Source organism: Hipposideros armiger, unplaced genomic scaffold, assembly GCF_001890085.2.
Source record: "Hipposideros armiger isolate ML-2016 unplaced genomic scaffold, ASM189008v1 scaffold_240, whole genome shotgun sequence".
Taxonomy (NCBI): Eukaryota; Metazoa; Chordata; class Mammalia; order Chiroptera; family Hipposideridae; genus Hipposideros; species Hipposideros armiger.
This window is the reverse complement of record NW_017731590.1, coordinates 1,134,738-1,157,087: the sequence shown is the minus strand read 5'-3', so window position 1 is coordinate 1,157,087 and position 22,350 is coordinate 1,134,738. Positions and strand designations below refer to the sequence as shown.

The 22,350-nt window shown below is 40.2% G+C and overlaps 1 protein-coding gene across 7 annotated transcripts in view; it reads left to right on the top strand.

Annotated features, from left to right (window-relative positions):
- NFIA (nuclear factor I A) overlaps positions 1-22,350 on the top strand; it is a 382,454-nt gene that overhangs the window by 244,579 nt on the left and 115,525 nt on the right. For all 7 annotated transcript variants that reach the window (XM_019655489.1, XM_019655493.1, XM_019655491.1 and 4 more), the window contains exons 5-6: positions 14,962-15,079; positions 22,002-22,129. In XM_019655489.1, the coding sequence (XP_019511034.1) occupies positions 14,962-15,079; positions 22,002-22,129 (246 nt within the window). The remainder of the gene's footprint in view (positions 1-14,961; positions 15,080-22,001; positions 22,130-22,350) is intronic.

Sequence of the window (22,350 nt, the reverse complement as noted above, 5' to 3'; positions counted from 1 at the left end):
GTTAACTTGGAGGATACATGCTTCTCTAGCATAGCTGATTAGCCAGTTATTTGCCATAGACGAATAACAATGTGTGTGTGTGTGTGTGTGTGTGTGTGTGTGTGTACACTTCTTTTTACTTTTTAGGACTCTTAAAAACGATCACTATCTCATATTTTTCTTATAATTTTAATAATAGTCATATAGGTTGTATATATCAGAGTGTAACTGTCATAGTGGCATTACAGGGAAACACATTTATTGAGCCCTTACTAGGATCTAAACATAGCCTCAGGAGTGAAAATCCTTTGAACTCTAAGACTGGAGCACTAGACCTTTTTAATCTACCCTGGCTGCTCTAATGCTTGCATTTAGTCTTCATTACCATCAGTGTCTCGAGGCCTGGGGGTCGTATGGGAAGGCTCATGCTGCTCAGAACCATCCCCAGAATCACATCCCTCTTCCACTTTTTGTACGTCCCGTTAAGGTCTTATATCCCAAGGCTTATTAGTCCCAAGCTTGATCAGACCTCCATGCAGCCTACGATGGCCTGGTTGCCCAGTGAATCCTAAACCTGCCTTCCAAACTGCCAGAGGGTATGGCTGGACCACAGATTGAATTTGCAGAGGGACCTGGTTTGGTTTCCTTTCCCTGTTTAGGGGCTTGTGTTACATGCCTGGCCTCACGAGTGTCCTTCAGCTATTGAATGCTTTTTGATTCTGCACACTGCTGCGTAATCGCTCTAGGACTCACTCACACATGGCCTCGTGCTGACTGAAACTGTTTGGCGAGAGTGGGGTTGGGCTGTGTCAGCTAAACCGTGGCTTCGGGCCAAACTGCCATCCAGGGTTCCTCCTCCTTGCAGATCTTTAGTCCAGGTTGGTCAGGGAGATGTCTCAAGATTGCCTTGGCTGCTGGGGTAAGGATCCCTCAGGTCAGGTTTCCTGACCCACACACCTTTCCGAAAGACTTAACACTCAAACCACATGATGAAGTCGAAATCCATAACCAGTCCTTGCAGTGCTGCACCCTTGCCCATGCTGGAATAGCTAAGCGCCCGTTTTAGAGGTGCGGCAGACACTTTTTACAGATGAATGGGGCTGGGTGCATTCTGCAACCCTAAAATAGCAATAAGCTCACTGGCACATAAGTTGATGAAATGCATGATGTTAGCCCTGTTAAGAGCGTGATCCAACACTAATATGAAAAATTATAGTAGCTAGCATTTATCAAGCATACTCCGCGTGCCAGGCATTGTCCTAGGCATTTCATAAACATATCTCGTCCAGTCCTCCCGTGGTTGCTGCTCTTGGTCCCTTTTAACAGATAGACACCAACCACAGTGCTCAAAGAGGCTAAGAAAGTTGCTCTTTTTACTTTCCTGTACTCAGCTAGCTGACTGCAGACATTTTTATCATGACCTTTCCTATAACTGCTTTATAAAACTAAGCAGAACCCAAAGATTCTGTGCTTTTGTTAAATAATTGTTTCTTGTTAGGGTTGATAAACCTTTAGATTGTTAATTGGTGCATTGAAAAAGGTTAAAACTATATTTATGTCAACCAAAACAAGTAAAACACTTAATTAAAAATTTTTCTTCTGGATTTGTTTTCTGGTATGTTTTTTTTTGTTTTGTTTTGTTTTGTTTTTTAATGACTAGATTGTTTTCAGAGCCGTTTAGTTGTATGGTTTTTGGTTAACAGAAAGTACAGAATTTCAAAACACCCCTTATACCATTCCCCCTATTAGTAACATCTTTTCCTAGTGTGGTACATTTGTTACAATTAATGAGAGGGTATTGACACATTATATTAGCTAAAGTCCATAGTTTACATTAGGGTTCACTGTTTATGTTGGACTGTCTATGTGCTTTAACAAATGCATGAGGACATGTATCCATTATTACAGGATCATACAGAATAGTTTCACGTCCCTAAAAATCACCTGTGCTCTATTTATCGCCCTCTCCCCCAACCAGTAATCTTTTAAATTTCTGTAGTTTTGTCTTTTACCCCGATGTTTTTAATGGTATCAATGTCTTAGGATTTCTTCCAGTGCTGCAAATTGTTTCTTCACCCCTCTTACCTATCCCAGCCCCATCTTGGTCCCCCAACCACATGTAACGACCGTATATATGACCTGGAAATTTCACATTAATGGTGGCCTTAGCTTGAAATCTTCCCTTTTCCTGGCTCTTTAGTATTCAATTTTTAAATTTGCTAATATAAATATTTACTTTCCCCAGGTTTACAGTTTCTGTTTTTAGTTTTCCTACCTTTGAATTTAAGATAGGAGGGAGGCGCTATTTCAGTATTTCCTCATGAGAAGTCACTGAAATAACTGTGTGCTAAGTTTGTTGTTTATAATCGTGTTACTCCAGGGTGGCAATGGCAGAGAAGCTCAAGAGAAAGCTGCTGGCTTAGCCTCACACATGCAGAGGTGAGAGTCAGATCAGATGCACAGAGCTGTTGGAATTAGGGACTTCTGCTGTTTCCCGCCAACTCCCCTCTCACCCTTGCCTCCCACCTTTTAATTTGTTTTGCATTATCTAGAGTCCATGAAAGGCAAGAAAGTAGAGTCCTATTTCTCTTAGCAGCAAAGGAAGTACTGTAGCATAAAAGTTAATGTATATTTGTTCTCTGCCTACCTTTCCCCCCATGTGATAGGACCATCTGAAAGTTGTTCTTCTTATTTATTACTTTCTCTCAGGGGAGAGAGGACCACTATTCAGGCCACTAGACACTGTGCCAGAGAAGAAGAGAAGTCTTCTCTGTTTGGGGGGAAGGGGTTTACAAGTGTTAACAATGCAGTTCAGAATCACTGAAGTTGTTTTAGCCTAATACTGTGAGGAAAGGGACAGGAACCATCTGTTGAAATGACTCTTACATGATGCTGCATTTTCAAACAAAGCCTTCTAGCAGCATTTTCAGATGGGGCTCTTTCCCATGAAGTTGCCACAAAGAGAGCCCACTCTACTAGCTGCTAAATGGTGCTGCTTAGATAGCTGTCTCGTCAGCACTCGCTCTTGTTTATTTTGTACCAGTGTTTTCCTCCAAGTGTGTGCTCTGAGGCTGTCAAATAGCCTTCCTGGTATGAACCCAGAAAATCCTCCTGAAAAATCCACTACTTCTGCCCATTTCCTTCTAAAGTGCTGACTATTTTACTTGAAGTTGGTGGAGTGACTCTCAAACCCTAAATACTTCACTGGGAAAGAGGAAAACCGCAAATACACACAGGCCATTGTGACTCTGGCCCGGCGGGTTCTAGTTTTCCAGCAGTGGTTTGTACCCCCCAGAGCCGGCTGCAAGGGTTAAGTAAACTTCGTGGCTGGGGATGACTTCATGGCCCTGGAATTTTGAAAAGCCAGGGTTCTCAGTACACTGTGGCCAGCCCTTAGAGTCCTTGGGTGTGAAAACCACTCTCAGTTACCCAGACTGATTTTTGGTTCCTGTTGCACTGCTGCAGAATCTATTAAAATCCAGCAGCTGAATTGTCCTGGCTCTGCCACAAAGCTGGGCTGCTGGGTGGCTACAGGATTCCCGAGCTGTTTGTCAATGGAGAGTGGGAGTGAATAGAGCCAGGCATATGCCTCAGCCTGGCATGAGGTGGCACCCTAGTGGCTGTTTTCTGCCTTTGACATGTGGACTATTTCTATATGCTCACACAGGAATCATTGTTATGATCCAAATTTCTTTTTTTAAGTCCCTAGGTCTTTTGTATGTCTTTGAGTAGCCATAGCCATCCACTGGAGTTTCTGGTCTGCTATTTAGTATGACCTATTGACAATAGTCTAACCTGGCATGATGTAGCTGCTACAGCAGAATTACCTCAGTTATAAGGTACACTAAGAAAAATGAAGCTCTTGGATAGGAGCAAGACAAAACTTGAACATCATAAAATGATTTTTGCAAAGGATTCATCAGGAAATTGGTATAGGATAAGAGATCCCAGATGTCCAGTTCTTTGGGGTGCTATTTAAATAGTTGCAGTGTTTTAGATCTTTATTAAAGGGAAATACATCGGAAACTTTCTTTTCTGCACAAGTGGCCAGTGGGTTCTCCTCTGTTCAGTAACACGATAGCTATGACCATTGCATGGAAATTAATTTTAGAAATAGGTTATATTCGTTGGCAAGCTCTCCTTTTAAAGAAGCCATTTGGGCTTGAGCATTAAAGGAGGAAACAAAAAGATTATAATAAAAAATGGACCGCAGCCCTAGCATGAACAGTGGCTGTGACCTTGCCTTTTGTTTGCCATTATACAATTCAATGGCAGTCCACTCCAACTATGCTCGCGATCAATATCCTATTAAAGCAGCACAAAAAGTCTCCATAAACTTAGTGGTTAGCTATGTTTATAAATGGAACTCGGCATAATTAGATGGTCAATAGCAGGCTCTACTAGTAATTTTAAAATGAACATCACACATTTTCCATCTGTAAAAGTCAATGGCTCCTCTTCCAGAGTTTTTAAAGAAAATCTGTGAAGGTATGGAATAGAAAACGCTGATTAGCCCTATATATTTTTTCATGTCTCCTGTCTAAGCCACCTTACCCTGAATATATTATGACATTGCAAATGTTTCAGTTTCTAGTTTTAATCAGCCCTTCATAGAGAGATAAAATAATAAATATTGCCATACTCATAGAAAGAAAAATGCCAGTCCGGCTGGCTTAATTTAGTGGGTTTCCTCTGCTATAATCCAATAAAATTTTAAAATAAATACTGAAATTGAATTAGCTCAGAAGGGTATTTTGTTGTATAATTTTTTTCTTTTAATTTTTTTTTACATATTTGGGGTGAATATTTGGACAGTAAAGCTGGCAGCAAATGGAAAAGACTGGTAGTAATAGAAATTTTTGTCAAACTACTCTTTCTTCTGAATCCCAGCTCACCGTATGGGTGGCCAAATACGATTTTTTCCTGTCCTACTCGCCTCACCCAATAGAGAAAGAAACACATAAAGTAAGAGGCATCCCACCCTTATTTACAAACTGAAATGTGCATACACCTTGTGTCCCCAGTAGTGGTCTTATGACCACCATGTTGGCTGAAATTAGAACTATAGTAAGAAGAAGCTTATGACATCGGGAGATTCATCAGTCAACCCTATGCGTGAAAGTCCAGTCCTTCGTGTTACACTCATATTCTTACAACCTTCCTGGTTAGAGATGGCAGCGAGAATTCTCATATAGGATTTAGGGGGCCTTCTGTTCTCTGTCTTAGCTAAAGCTTTTGTTAAACTTACCAAATTAGGAACATTCTTTATTGTAAAGATTTGACTCAGGGAGAAGCAGACAACATAACACCTTGATGTACCTACTAATTTGTTATCATGATCTCTTTTAGTCTGTTCATCTATTTCTAATCCTTTTCATTGGTATGCTTCTTATGTGTAATATATTCTATAAAATCTATATGAAAGATGGCAGCATGACATAATAAAAAAGTCTAGGATATAGAATTGGGGTTTTGGCTCTGCCACTTGTTAACTAGATGACGTTGGGCAATATTTAACCCTTGTCAGCTGTGTTCACCTCATAGGTAACAATCATTCATTCAATCAACAAATATTTATTAAGTACCAACTGTGTGCTGGGCCTAAGTGTGAGTTCTGGAAATAGTAAGACCTCTCAAGAATGTTTTGAGAATTAAATGAGAGAATGTCAAGTATCTAGCATGTAGTAAATACTCAGCAATGATAACGACTAGGGTTATTATTGAACAAAGCCCTTGTCCCTGATCTTTCACTGTGTCCTCAGAGCTGATCCTTGGGCTGATGAAATTATCAGAAAATTTATTAAAGATGTGTATGTGTGTCTGTATGCCTTTTGTGTGTGCTGTGTGCCTGTCTCTCTTTCTATGTGTGTGTGTATGTGTGTGTGAGTGTGTGTATGTGTGTGTGTGTGCGTGTTTGTAAATTTAAAAGGACCGATTTTAGAATTCATGTTTCAAAAATCAATTTATTAGAAGGGTCATTCTAGTGACCCCTTCAAAATAAATAATTGCAATAGAATAAGAACATGTTAATACTAGATCTAATTTATCTGTTTTAGGAAGCCAGAAAATTCTTCTTCCTCAAGTTTTCAGCCAAAGCCCATGTCTCTGCATTATTCTGGAATCTTCTCTTCCAGGATATCTAATGGATAACAAGATGTTTTAAAATTCTCAATCTAACACTGACACATTAACAACTTTTTAAGTGGCTAGCCACACCTCGATCATTTTTATCAGAGTTTTTTAAAAGTAGTACTTAGTTCTAAAATATTTGAAAATTTGCTTTGTCTTAAAATATGGACATAAAAACTCCCTGAGAGTAACTGGAGCATGCCGGAGGTCGTTACTGACAACGTGGTTTTTGGTAAACTTTTATTTATGCACTCATATGACTCAATTTTTTTTAAGAACAGATATCAAATAGGTAACATTGGGGAATTAAAAGGCATTTTTAGGATTTCCAAAGCCTGACAGAAATCCTATGTTACCCCACAATTAGACCACAGATATCTTATTCTAGCTGCCTCTTGCTTATTACAAACACTTGTTGGTGACCCTGTAGGCATGTCTAGGGCGAGACTGGTGGAGCCCACTCTCAGCAAAGCCTCATGTGAGGTCAAATACTAGAACTGAGCTCATCCAGCATGTGATTGATGTGAGTCCATATTAGGATTTTTCAGTAGATGGATGACAAAAAAAATCAGACAGTTCTTGGTGAAAATATTGAGAACTATTATCGTAGGTAGCTGCATTTGTAGGTTGTTGGGCTAGGACTGTGTTGATATAGTTTGGTTTCCTAATAGCTATTGGTCAGGTAGTCCCACTGCAGTCTTGGTTAAGGGGCTTATGTTTAGAAGTCCTTCTCTGTTTTATAGATCATCAAATCATCCCCTGTCAGGGAAGACCTATCTCATGGCCGAGGCTGTATCAGATACTAAATGGGTACCACATTTGACCTCAACCAAAAGCTAAGACGAGATGATACTCTAAATTGCAGAAAATCAATTTCAGTCCCACAGGCAGAAGCCACTAATGCAGGAGACCAGTCAGCACTGCTCCCCCACCCCCACCCCTCACCTCCCACCCCCTTAGTGGGTGGATTGCTCTGCTAGACCCAGTGTTGGGCTCTGTAGCCCATGAAGCACTGGCTGACACTCGTGACTCTAAAAGACCTATAAAAACAAAGAAGTGAGAAGGGACACAATGAGCTAGAGCTTTGCCAGGTAAGTGGTAGGTGACAATTATTTTTCTATTTAAATCCTGTTGAATTCATCTCCCAGGAATTGATGACAAAGGAAAAACAGGGAGACTGGAAATGTGGGTTTTACCTTTGCTTGTTTGGGCAGATATATAGAGATACCTGGGTTCAAATCCCTGCTCTGTCATTTATGTAACTGTGTGATTGTGATCATATAACTTAACCTCACAACTAATTTTCTCATTTGTCAATGAGAATAATACAAATACATATTCCATGGGGATGAAGCAAGGGTGAAATGAGATAATTCAGGTAAAACACCTAGCACCTTGTCTGGCACAAAGCAAATGCTCAATAAATATTAGTTCTTAGCTATTTGTCATTAACAAGCTCATATAATTTTAGTTCGATTCTGTAAATGTTTGTTGCATGTTTGCTATATGAAGCTATATGTGTGCTGAGGAGAATGCAAAAATAACTAGGAAACAGGTACTTTCTTTATAGAGTAGATCTCTAAGTTTCTTGGGGCCTAAGACTGAGCTTTCTTTAAGGCAATCAAGTGCCTGAATACATTTATTTTACAAATTGAACTTACAATAATTATCTATCAAAGATAAACCATCTTCATGATTTGGAGTGGGGAGGAAGATGACATCAGGGAATTGTTCCTCTTTTAGTAAAAGGAAAACATTTTTAGAAATGAAAATTCCTGTGTTTACCTCTTCTGCCACCACAAACACACATATTCCTTAACTTGTGTCCACAAAATGTGGATATGTGAAAATGGTGCTCCGTCTGTGTTAGCAGGTGCCTTGGATGGGGGTAAACATTCTGCTGGCTTTTGGCACCTAATGCTACATTTCAGAAAAAGCATCGCTTACATCTTAGGATAGCAGCAAAGTTCATTTTCACATAGGGGGAATACTCATTTTAGTTCAGTGCCTTTCTTTTATGTTTCCGTTCTGGAAAACCATACCCGTAGCCCGTATTTGGTCAGACCTTTCAGAAAGGAAGGGTTGAAAAAGGAGATCAGCACACGGTTTACAGACCAGAAATCTGCTTGGCAAGGGAGTTGCTGAAGACTGTGGTGTACAAGCTGCAGAGAAAGTACCTTTATGATTGATTTCCATTCAAGTCAGACTGACTGCAGTGTGGTCATTTTTCTAACCCATAACTGCTCACACTGCAGCAGGCTGCTATCTGCAGGGTGTCTGAATTATGGCAGTCCATGTCCCTGTTACCTCTTACACAAATTACTTACACTGGTTTCTTTTTCCATGCAAATTCATCAGTTTTACAGCCCCTCACAGCCATCATCAGGAAACTCTGGCCGAAAGCACAAATTGATAAAATGAGTTAATTTTGCTATACTGATTTTTTTTCTTTCTGAAAGCCCTCTCTTGTAGGTAGTGTTCAGGAAGCATATGACGGTGAAAGGAAATAACAAAGAAGTTGAATTTTCTTGCATAAATTACATTCCAAGTTAATTCCTTTTAACGATGATTCCAGATTTGCTTGAGTTTTCATAGCATTGTGGGTTTTACAGCTGCGCCTTTGAGAGAAAGACGAACAAGTATTTTCCCATGTTCACTCCTTTTGTGCCAGTGACATGGACTTTCTCACAAGATCTTTGCCACTAGAATGCAAAACAACATGAAATTGTGCTGGGCCCATGGAACTGTGTGCTGTTGTTGGACCTTAACCTGCCCCCACCCCCCCATGGCTGTCATAAAGTACAAGTTCCCTAAGTCTCTGGGAGTACATGGATTATGTAATCTGGAGAGAAATCTCTCTCTCTCTCTCTTTTTTTTCAATAGTTATTTTATAAATTGGAAATGGAGTGCTAAATCCTGATAGTGTTTTGTTGTTGTTGTTGTTGTTGTTGTTTGAGGGGAAGGGGTATCTATTGGCCATGATTCTGTATTCTTTAGTTGCCATGCAGATTTGAGGAAGGGGCAATGATGATTGTTAATCTGTAAAATGGAAACCTCCCCGAGGACGGGGATTTTTATACGTCATGTCCACCAATGGATCGTAAGCAACTAGTGCAGTGCCTGGCCCATTAAAAGAGATCCATAAATATTTGTTGAATTTCATTGAACACAGCCTCTCAGAAGCTGTGTGCCATCAGCAATAGGCTGGCTATGCTAGTCGTTTAGTTAACGCTCCCGCCGATTCCTGTTGGACAAGCTGTAAACTCCGTGCACTGTCATCTCCCAGGAAGAGGAGCTTGAAAATTTGGATAGAATTTTTTTTTTCCATCATCCTCTCTTTCCAACAATGCAAGCCTGAGCAGATTGTCTCTGGTAGATGGCAGAAGTTCAATAACCACAACCTTATCCAACTACTAATGTGTACAGAAGAGCAGGTCATTAAGAGGGCTGGCTACTAAAGTAACCCCTTTCTTCCAATAGCCCACATTACTATAATGATTCCTTAATAGCAGACCATTTATTAAGAAATGACACAAAGACTACATTCTACTCATGACAGGGAAGAAGGGGGTGGGGGACGAATGCCTTAGAAATAACATATGGAGGGCAGGCCAAGTGGCGCGATGGTTAAGAGCTGGCTTGGGACGCCAGAGGGCCCGGTTCGGATCCCACATATGAGGGCCAGTGACACTGCCCTCCACAGCTAAGATGCTGAACAACAGCTCAACCTGAAGCTGGGCTCCCATGAGTTGCTGGTGATGGCGTAGGCTGCAGCCCCTGCTGCAGTGGGCTGCCATAAGCTACCGTGAGTGGCTGGCAGCCCTGAGAGCTGTCAGGAGCCTCCGTGAGCGGCCGTCCAGAAGCCGGCGACTGATCTGCCTCGCCCTGCAAGAGCGCAATGATGGTGCCAAGTTGGGCCAGTGAATCAACGTCCTCCACAACTAAACTGAAGAACAAAAGGACAGCAACTTGTCTGTTCCCCTTCCCCCAATTCCCCAGCACTGTTCCCATCCTCCAATTCTCCAATAAAAAATCTTTCAAAAAAAAAAAAAAGAGAAAGAAAGAACATATGGAGAGACAATTTCCCAAAGTTATCCTTTTGAGAAAAACTCCTTGGTGGAACAAAACCCACAAAAAGTTCAGGTTAGAGTAATTGCAATACTGCTTAAGACAGTTGAGGAGCCAGTCCTTATTACTTATGTATATCTGCACAGATTTCTAAGTTTCATTTGTATTGCTTAAAATTTGGAGGTGGGGGATACAAATGGAGAGGGTAGTTATTTACTCTCCTTAATTCAAAGCATATATGGTGATCATCAACTGTGTATACAAAACTGTGGTGAGCTGTTTAAGAACACAGAAGGGGCTGTAGGATCTGTAGGATTGAAGGTCATCTGGTATGACCCCGTGACTTCAGGAACTACGAAGGGTCCTTAACGAACCTCTTTGTGCCTCAGTTCCTTCCTAGTGGTGCTGTGAGGATTAAAGGGGATGATGTGCTTAAGATTCTTAGCCAGCATCTGGCCCATAAAGGGCGCTTAATACATGTTCGTCATTGTTATTGTGATGGTGATGGCCGTAGCAGTGGGTGGTGGTGGTGATCTTTCATCTTATCACGCCTATTATTAGAATTATGAGGCCCAAAGAGTTTAAATGACTTAAACCAAGTTACACAGGTGGTTATTGGCAGGGCTGGGACTCTAGACAATCTCTCCCAGGCCCAGACCAGCACTTTTTCTATGCCCTAGGATATCTATCTTTACAGCCCTCAAAATGCACTCTATCTGGTTGGAGAGAAAATGTTATGTATGAGATAATTAAAGAATGATAAAGTCTGTGGTCAAGTACAAATGGAGCAAAATCAGGTGTCACAACATTTAGCACAGACAGGAAGTGCTGTGGTTGGTCCATTCCTTCCTTAACATCCCCATGTTTGACTGGCAGTGGCTACGTAATCTTTGTTACACGCCAGAAAGCAGTTTGTCATTAGCTTCAGAAGCTCAACATGACATCCTGGGCAGACACTGGACAAGTCATTTAACCCTTGACAACTTTTAGCTCCCTAATTTGCAGGGCTTACTGCCATTATTAGCTAAGAAGCACAATGTGTTACATACATGTTATTGATATTTGATATTTATTAGAATAATATGATCATTTGCTTATTTATGCCTTCATAGTGCACAATTGGGAACAGGTGTTTTATAACTGTTTACTATTCTGAAAGAGGTGACAGATATCCGTTGTGAAAATTCTACTTCCTTTCTTGACAGCATGGTTTAGGCCTCCATCCCCTCTTGCTAGGACTCCTGAATCAACCCACCAATTGATTCCCCCACCTCCAGAGTCTTAATCCCCTTTTGTGCATTCTGTATGCTGTTGACGTATTACCATTCCTCACATTCAACAGTTATCACTTCCCTACTTAGAACCTGTCACGGATCACACCTTTACATCCTACCTCCAAACTATGTTCATGCTTTGTCATTTGCCTAGAAACCCTCTTATCTCCTTCTCTGCCTCTAACCATCCTTGAAGGCTTAAGCACCAACTTTTCCTGAAATCAGCCCTATTTCTGATCCCACAAGCCAGTGTGATCTATTACTCCTTTGAACTGTCCTAACACATTCTTTGTATTTCTCCTATTGAACACATTCAGTATTGCATTAGATATTCATATGTTATTTTATCATTCCACTAGTTTGTAAACCTTCTGGGGACAGAGACACTATATACCTTTTTGACACCTCAAGTTTAAGGCAAAGATTGTATATGAGAGTCAAGGTGGTATGGGAGCAAAAGCACAGGTTTTGGGGTCAGACGTCCTTGAATTTTAATCTTGGCGTTCCCTCCCTCTTTCTGGCCTTTCTATAATCCAGGGCAAGTGATTTAACCTCATTCCAGGGCTTAGTTATTCTCATCTAGAAAATGTACTTCCCTGAAAAGGTTACTTTGAGGATTAACTTACATACAATAAATAAAGTGCTTATCAAAACATGACCCCTCAAGTACTCAGAAAAATCCTGCCGGAAGCCCACCTTTTGAGTTCTTTGTTCGAAGTCTCTTCCTGTTTAGATTACACGCACTGAAAATACCCAACCCATTTGCAGGGACACTTGGTCGGTGACACCTACCCTCAGATATGAGACTTTCTCTTTGGCCGTGACAGTGTTACTGAATCAGAATCCACTCCAATAAGCTGACCTTCTGTGTGACACATACACACTGACAGTACTGGGACGCTTCCTCGTTTTGAAGAGGGCAGAGTTTGGGTCTGTGCATTTTTAGGATTGTTGAACTCAGGTTGTGAAACCCAGCCTCATTTCAGCAATTTAGTCAGCTTTTAAAATTCAGGACACACATAATCAGTTTACCAAGCCCTAAAGCTCCTCCCCCGAAGTCCAGCAGACACTTTGGAAAGCATCGCCATGCTGCCAGGCCACCTGCTGCTGTTGGATACGGTACAGCTTCAGTGTCCTAAGTGGCTCACCGGAAGTAAATATAAGGGCAAGAGAAGGAACATGTCTGTGGGCTTGATTAGTTTCTAATCTCTCTCAGAGGTAGGCACACCACATTTACACATGCAGTTCCCTTCCTTCGCCCATTCTGGCTCCCTGGACATTTTAAAAAGATAATCAAGGTAAAGGACATTTTTTCAGGGTAAAACATGGCAGATAGAGTGTTAATTATAAGTTCAGCTGGATGTTCGCCACGAGGCAGAGGGCCTCAGATTTCTCTCAGTGCAGTCAAGTCTGCCTCATTCACGACTGGCTCTGTCTTTCCTTCCCAGCGTGAGGGAAGGGGACTTAGGAAGTTTCCTCAGCGCTCAGGAGTGAAGCTGCTGCTCCATCCAGCTGAGGCGTCAACGCCACCCTGAAACTTGTGAGGAAACTCTAAATCCAGACCCTTGACACTGATCAGCCTTATCCCTCTTCTTTAGTGAATGCGAGGTGTGACTCTCAAAGCTCCGTGAAGGCCCAATCATTAATGTTAGTAGGTACCTGCTGTCTGCCAGACTGCTAAAACGGGTGATGCGTGATCCAGACCCATATTTGAGTAGCCCCCCCCCCAAATACTCTAAAATAAAAGGGAGAAATGTGCAAATAAATTTAATGTAAAAAGCACATTAGGGAATGAGTAGCAAAATTATTAATTAGAACTCTGTTTATACTTAAAGTCAAGCCCAACGATTTGTTTTTGAACTAAAGGACACTCCTCCATTAGAGCCTGTCATTGAGAGATGTGTTTGAATTTCAAAACAATATAGTTTTTCCCTTTCTTAGCCATGACTGTTTTTGTATAATGGCAGTTATTATTAAGGTTTAGCCATTGCAATTAATCCAACCACTAAGTGTTTATTCTTAGAGATTGCTGTATCCCCTCGTACCTCTCCTTGATTTTGTTGTTTTGGCACCACAATTATGGCACCACAGTTTCCGCAAGCAATAATCCTGGGAATCATCCCATATTTCCCCTTTTCCATTATTACCACATGTAAGAAGTCAACACATTTTCTTCAGCCTAACTTCTAAATAACTCAGACCAGACCCCTCCTTTTCAGCCCTGAATTTAGACCACACGCCCATCTTATCTTACTTAAATGACTCCACTGGCCCCTATGGTTTTACTGATTAGATTCTTCAACTGCCACCCCATCCCCACTATGCCTACTGTCATGACAGGGTGATGCTTCTAGATTATAAATGCAGATTTCATGGTAGCATTCTCATATTTTGTTAGTCCTCCTTTGACTAAGAATCTATTCTTTTGATCAATGCTTACTGACTGCCTCCTGATATCAGGGTTTATATTGGATGCTGACAATATAAACCCTAACAGTTCCCAACTATAGTAGAGTATGTAAGTGCACCTATTGTTTTTGCTTTTACTCTTTCAAAAGAAGGGATTATTTGCATTAATATAGTTGCACCACTAATTTTACAGAGCTGTTTTATAACATTGATAGATGCTATTTATTCATTTAAAAATATTATGCTACTACTGAAAACAAGGTACCCAGAAACTCTAGGCACAAAAAATACAGGGAAACACATCTCACACAAGGGTCAGCTCTGAAAATCACATATAGTCAAAATTACCCCCTTAAATCAGACAGAGGTTGGCAACATCCTCTGTAGAAATATTTTCTGCTTTGTGAACCATATAGTCTCCGTAGCTACTTGTCTCTGCCCTCATAGTGTGGAAGCAGAGATAATACCTAAATGAATGAGTGTAGCTGTGTTCCAGTAAAACTTTATCTACAAAACTATGGCTCAGGGACCATAGTTTTAAGGCTCTGCCTCGACAGATGCATATTAAAGGTGTGTGCAGGCTGCTGAGGTGGTTCAGAGCAAGGAGAAGTCACACATTTCTCATCGCAAGAAATTGGGAATGGGTGACCTAGAAAGATGAATTTACAGTTCAGAACTAATTCCAAAATACAGATGAGTGGAAGCTATCGGGATCAGACAAAGTTAGAAAAGCCCAAGGAATGTTTTGCCTGGTCATTGAAGAAAAGTTTCAGACCAAAAACATGGAGATATTTTTGTTAAAAGCATCCAGGAACATTGCACCCTTAATGACAATTTACCATTAAAAAAAGAAAAGATGAAATGAACATTAGAAAAAAAATACGTCTTTCTGATGTAAACTATTTGTATTGTCAACATTCTTTTGAGGTCAGAGTTTATTACTGATTATATTGGATAAGCTTACCATATAAATTCAAAAATAAAATGTATTGAATGTAACACTGAAATTTACTTTCATTGATATTTTATTCACAGAACTTAACTTATGCGGATTGTTTCTTTCTTTCTTTCTTTCTTTCTTTTGCTTGTTTATTTTATCTAGCACCAATAGCTGCAGGAACTGGCCCAAATTTTTCTCTCTCAGACTTGGAAAGTTCTTCATACTACAGCATGAGTCCGGGGGCAATGAGGAGGTCTTTACCCAGCACATCCTCTACCAGGTAATGTGATTGACGGCTCTTAAAAAGGGCACACTTCATAATTCCACACCTTGATTTTAAGTCTTGGCCTGCTAGGCCCTTAGCAATGTGCCTATAGCAATAGAAAATACTAGAAAGTGGGTTCAGCCCCAACAGGCTTTTAGCCTCATTGCTAAATTTTGTGACAAAGGATAAAAATGATTAAAGAAGGCTTTATCCAAAAAGAGTGACTTGTGCTCAGCTGTAAGTGTTGGGTAGGGTTGGTGAGATGGAAAGGAAAAGGAATGTTGTCCTGTGTGGCGTGAAGACATGAGCAAAGTCATGGAGGAAGGACGGATGACGAACATTGCATGTTCTCAGGAAATTAAGGACAAGCCTTGACTAGGGAAAAGGGTGTGTGCATTTTGGCATGTTTGGCACAAACTTGACACTGGTGACACCAGTCCCCATCCCCATGCCCATAGCAGACATTACAGCTCAGTCCCAGCTCTTTTCCTACTGAGCATCCAAAGGTCTCAACATCCAGTCTATTGGAGTTGCCCTAAGAGAGAAACCTATTTGATATCCTGGTGTGAGGTTATAAAAGTGAACACAGTCCTATGGCAGGGCGGGGCTGGATCATAAACCCATTTGCACTGGGAGAGCTTTAAAAAAGTAAAGTAAAGCTGGAAGTGTACAGCCAGATAACCATTACAGGGGGCTTGAGCCCCTTGAGGTCACAAAGCCAAAATCAAAATGAAGCATTTTGCAAGATCCTGTTGTCTCTAGATAACCTGGACCAGAGGGAAAGGGATTAGGCATTAAACCCACAGTATTCTTTTACAAATTGGCTTTAGCACTGGACTGTGACAACAAAGAAAAGAATGGAGCAGAACAATCTTTAATGTTTGTGTACTTTGCAGAAAAACATTAGACAAAGGCATATCCCTCCGAAAGCAAGTCCCAGAGTTTTATGATTTGAAACAATGTCCAGATTATAGAAATTTTCCTTGGTAGAAACTCATTCTTACCTTGACTTTATATACGTTAACCATCATTACTTATTTTTAAAAATCAGCTTAGTCATCATGAATACCTTGAAAACAGTTGAAGAAACAGTTATTCTCTAAATATAACCACCCAAATCTGCCATCATCTTTCATATTGTTTAAATGTCCCCTGTTAGTTCACTGTCATATCAGCTCTTCAGAAAAAAAAAAGACTGAAATCCAAAGTACATTTATAATAAAAGAATGGGATTGTGAACACATTCAGGTGCTAATACATTTTGAGGATTTTGAATGTTTGCTGATGGAAGAGACACTGTGTGTAACTGCACTCAGTCAACATGAAAAAGCTTTGCAAACACTTGTGGGCAGTGATTAATTTAAAAGTTGATGGGCTGTTTGTTTTTCATACGTGTGCTGCTCATGTACCATGGGCGTCCCAGACAGTGGTCCTCACCCCCAGCCTTTGACTTCTCCAGCTGTTTTGTTGCCTTTTGTTGTGACTCTCCGAGTGGAAACCTGGTTATTAATGCCATTTACAAGGCTAGTGTTGTTTTTGTATTCTGCAAATAACTAACCCTGATAAGGAACTAATTATAAACAGCATCAGCAGTTAATACCCCAGTAATATGTTTGTTTTACTCTCATTACAGTCTCCTAGGATGATTTTTTAAAATTATTCTTTCATTATACAGACTCAGCAGAATTATCTGAGCACAGGTTAGAAAATGTGCCCAAAAGAATATCCAAGATCTACATATGGATAACCTAATCAATCAATCAATATTTGTTTGTGCTGTACAAATATTAATTGGTCACCTACTCTGAGAGAGGCACTGTATTAGGTACTTTACATACCTGATATGATTTAATCTTCATAATAATTTTACAATATAGATAGTGTTGCCATTTAAGATTAGATCAAACGAAAGCTCAGAGAAGCTAAGTAACTTGCCCAAGGTCATAGACGTAGTATGTGGCAGACTCTACATTCAAACTCAGGTCTGTTGAAATGTAAATAACATGCTGTTTTTATACTGAATCGTGTTAACAATGGAGTTCACTCTTTCAGTAAAGAACAATAGAACATTAATCCCCCCAAAAGGAATATCTAGCATCTCTACTCTTTCCGGACACTTAGCATTTGCTATCCTGAATTATTGTTACCATCTTTGAGGTATGTACAGGTCCTGCCTCCCTAGCTGGACTATAAGTCCCTTAGAGGACAGTGTCTAACTCTTCCAGTTCAGCAACAGACATTATTAGTACCAAGGATATTGTCCTCGTCACTGTGGATATAAAGTAAAAAATTAAGAGTTTTACAATCTCATGGTTAGAGGCTCACAAGTAAATGGAAAATTTCAGTGCAGGGTAGTTGAACACTCTGGAAAGAGGTATCTTGCAGTTTTCTGGGTACAGGTAAGGCTTTTAGGCTTTATACATAGTAGGGATTGCACACATATTTGGAATGAAGGTAATTTATTCATAAGGTAAGAAATTCTTACCTTAATTTCTAGGTAGAATTTCTAGAAACGCAAGAACAAATTCCACACACAAGAAGACATGGTGCATCACTCCTTAGAAGAGTATTTATCTTCCCTCTTATGTAGCGATCTTACTGCCACCCTCCTGTTTTCCTCAAATGTTTTTGGAATCAGTGTGCTAGAAAGTCAAGAGCAAGAAACCAAAATCAATGATTCATTCATTTCTAAATTTAAAAAAATAAAGGAGATTGATACTAGACATTAACTGTAGCTTCTGTACCCCTTCATAGTGAACATCTCCAAAATCATAGAAGAGGTAGTATAAAAACTGGGATAAGATATACTTTTTTATCCGAAAGAACTTTGTCAAAATAAACCAACCCTCAAGTTTGTAAAGTCAGTAAACTTTATCTTGGAAGCCCTCCACCTGTCCATCCTAGCACTTCTAATTTTTTCACTTCTGGATCTTTTCCCCTCCTCTATCTTATACCTCCACTGTCTATCCTGTGTCAACCCCTGAAAGTCCTCACTTTCAAACTAAATTTTCCCGTAATAACAGCAGACTCTGTCACTTTTGGGATTGAAAATCTGCGTGGGGTATTTGCATTTTATTAATGGATACCAAGGAAATCAAAAGTTTGACAAACTCGGAAAAATATTAATAATGGGCAAATGATGGGCAATGGAGTTTGTTGGCCTTTTGGGTTGGATCTCATTGAATCATGACACTTTGGCAAATCCTTGACACAAGTACTCATGTGGCTGCTTCTTAATCAGTAGCCCAAATCAGCAGTTTTTGAGCATATGCTATTAGCCAGACTCTGTGGAAGGCACTAGAGATCAATAGATATATAATATATATAGCTCCATCACCACAGACCTCACAGTGCCATCAGAACGTACAGGTCTTGCATTTTATTTGCCAGAGAACATGAGGAAATAATTATTTCTTCCCAATTTGTATTCTTGCAACTTCTAAAATGATTTCAGGTGACTTTCAATTTTAAAATACAACAGGTAATATTAAATACAGAAAAAGTGGCTAGAAACCACATGGAAAGATAGGAGAAATCATTATAATAGGAACCCCAACCAAGAGTTATTCCTTAAATGTACCCCTGAATTTCCTGGTTGCCAAGGCAAGAAGGGGAAGAAATAGGTTATACAATCTGCATTTTCTAATAAAAGGGAGCGATAGAAATCCATTTAAAAAGACCATATTTTTTCTGGGTTTATGTATTAGTGGGAATTTTTTTGTGTACATCCTTTTATAAAGGATATGCAGTTTTACATAAAATATAGAAAAGTTTTCAAGTAGCTATTTTTCACTGAACTTCAAGAAAAGCCAAGCAAAGAATATTTAATAAGCTGTTAAAATATTTCCTTTGAGTTCTAAGCTAGCATGCAACAGATATGTTACTTTCCTGTGGCTTGACTTTAATGAGAATAGAGCTTAAAGGCTAAGAATAATGGTATGCCACTTTAATAACTATAATTTCTTGCCTTAAATTGGGCCTTCCACATTTTTTTATTCAGATTGCTGAAATAGCCTAACTGTCGTCCTGCCTCTCAGTTCCATCCCTTCTTTTCCCTCTGCTTTTCTTTTTTCCTTTTTTTTTTTTAAAGTTTTTTTTTAAATTAAAATACAGCTAACAGATAGTAGTTTCAGGTGTATATCATATTTATTCAGCAGCACCCACCTGGCACTATATAGTGTTATTACCACATTATTGTTTATTCCCTATGCTAAAGAAGTGATCACCATGATAAGTCCAACAACCATCTGACACTGTACCACGCTATCACAATATTATTGATTTTTTTCCTGCTTTTAAAATTTTTCTATTACAGTTGCCATTCAGTGTTACTTTTTATTAGTTTCAAGTGTATAGCATAGTGGTTAAAAATTTATATAATTTAGGAAGTGATCCCCCTAACTAGTACCACCTGGCGCTATACAGAGTTATTACCATATTATTGATTACTATATTCTCTATGACTATTGATTATATAGCCCCATGACTATTTTGTAACTACCAGTTTGTATCTCTTAATACCTTCACCTTTTTCACCCTGCCCCCAACCCATTCCCATCTATCACCCTGATAGATCTAATACCCATCTGGCACCATACATAGTTATTGTAATATTTTTTACTATATTCCTTATACTATACCCTACATCCCCATGACTGCTGTGTAACAACCATTTTGTACTTCTTAATCCCTTCCCCTTTTCACCCATCCCTACCCTTCCCACTCCCCCCTTTCTGCCCCCCCTTATCTTAAAGAGGTTCCTCTAAGATTCCTTGTAATACTGGTTTGGTGGTGATGAACTCCTTTAGCTTTTTCTTGTCTGGGAAGCTCTTTGTCCTCCAATTCTAAATCATAGCTTTGCTGGGTAGAGTAATCTTGGTTGTAGGTCCTTGCTTTTCATCACTTTGAATATTTCCTGTGAATCCGTTCTGGCCTGTAAAGTTTCTGTTGAGAAATCAGCTGCCAGTCTTATGGTTGCTCCCTTGTAGGTCACTAACTGTTTTTCTCTTGCTGCTTTTAAGATTCTCTCTTTGTCTTTAACCTTTGACATTTTAATTATGATGTGTCTTGGTGTGGGTCTGTTTGGGGTCATCTTGTTTGGGACTCTGTGCACTTCCTGGGCTTGTATATCTATTTCCTTTGCCAGTGACCTTTCTAAAATATGACTTTGATGTCACTTCCTGTTTAGACTTTTGCAGGGAGTCTCCACGACTTGTAGGATAAAGTCCAGACATACAGTGTCTTCTATAACTTCCACCCCCATCTTTTGCTGTGCCCGTCTTTTAATTTCAGCTATGCCAAACACCTGGCAATTCTCTGCACGTGTCACACTTTACTCATGATGTTGTTTCTGCCTGAGATTTACCTCTCTCCAGGGAGTGATGTTCAAAATACCCGATAACTTGAGTGACACAAACATACCAATTAGAGCAGATGCTGCCCTGCTACAATGCTTGGGCAAAGTACTGGAATGCCCCCGGCTGTGCCAGACATTAACCCTTAAGGTTTTGGATCATGAGGCTTGCTTGGGGCAAACATGTGGGGGGCAACGTTTGAAGAAATTTATGGGGCTTCAGACAACGGCACTTTGCCAATTGGTAAAGAAATATTTCATTTTTTAAAAATCCAAAATGGCTGCCTAAGTGGTGCATCAGCTGAATAACAGCCTCTCTCTGCCCTTTCCTTTTTTTTGCTCCAGCTGCTTGACACTCAGTCTTGCAGACAGCTCAGGAATGATCTCCTATGGGAATCCTTTGCCAACTTCCCAGGCATATCACTGTTTTCTTCCTCCATTGAGGAACCCAGTATGTCCTATATGTGGTTCCACCATAACACCTATATTTCTCTTTTGCACAATTTTGTTTACCTCTCTGTCTTCATCCACTAGACTGTAAACCCATGGAACCAGGGGCCATGTCTGATTCATCTCTATATCCCAGCATTTATTGCAGCACCTTGCATGTAGGAGGTAATACAGAAAATATTCGATGATGAAAACACATTAAAAATTCTGTACCCTAACACATGAGAAAGAGATTTCCCTATAAGCACTACCACTATGGTATGTTAGTGACATAATTAAGACAATTACAATATTAGCAATGTGTAGTATTTTACTACCTTTTATCTTCTCTTCATGAAGCCACAAGTTGGGGGGAAAAAATTCAATCCTTTAACTGGAGCAAATGGAAACATTCTAGAAATTTCTCAACCATACCTCTCCAAAAATAAGAAATCCCTACCTTGATGGAATAGAACTCCATTTTGGTAATCTCTTTGTAGAAGAAAGGCGTAAAAGTCACTGGGCCACTGTTTTTCCATGCCCCTCATTGTCATAGGGAAATGCAGTACTTCCTCCTATTTTTGTCTCTTTTGTTCACTGTATTATCTTGTGTCTAGATCAGTACCTGGACTATTGTAGCTGTGCAGTAAATATTTTTTGAATGAACAGATGTAAGTAGAAGATGAGAAAACATGGCCAAATTAAAAAAAAAAACACAATCCAAGCTTTTCTCGAAGGGTCATGCACCCTGATTTTTTTTCTTTCTGGGGTGCCAGAAAGGATTGACCTGATAATGAGGGCAATTGCTGATGGCTACGTCTCAGCCACAGCCTGAGGAAACATGACGTGTGGGCTTACTACTGATACTTGCAGGTGGAGACAGGAGCGGGAACCAGCCACCAGTTCCTCAGAGGATGTGGCGGCAGCAGCAACTTGAGCGACAATAAAAATCAAACTCAGACCCAAGCAACACAGACCCAAGACTTTGTTCCACATCCAGTGACTCACTAAACTGGACAAGAGCCTGAAGAGTCCTAGAGCTACACTGAGTTGCCCAGTTGCTTCCTCTCTTGGCTTTCTTTCAAGCAGAGATGCAACGTCCAAGGGAAAGGTGGTTTGGATTGCCTTTAAACATGTACCCGTGTGTTATTTCAGCTCCACAAAGCGCCTCAAGTCTGTGGAGGATGAAATGGACAGTCCTGGTGAAGAGCCATTTTACACAGGCCAAGGGCGCTCCCCAGGAAGCGGCAGTCAGTCCAGCGGATGGCATGAAGTGGAGCCAGGTAAGCGGGGTGGGCACAGGGGCGTGGGGCTACCACTGTGAAATCTATTCTATAATAAGTGCCCGGGAGGGCCCACACCATGCCTAAAAGCGAAGAGCGCAAACTCTAAGCAGTTGACTTTTCGACTTTTTCACCATGAATACTTGTTTGTATCTGACTGCTGCATGTATAAAAGGGTGACCATGAAAAGCAGCAGTTCAACTGAAATGAAAGACTGGTAA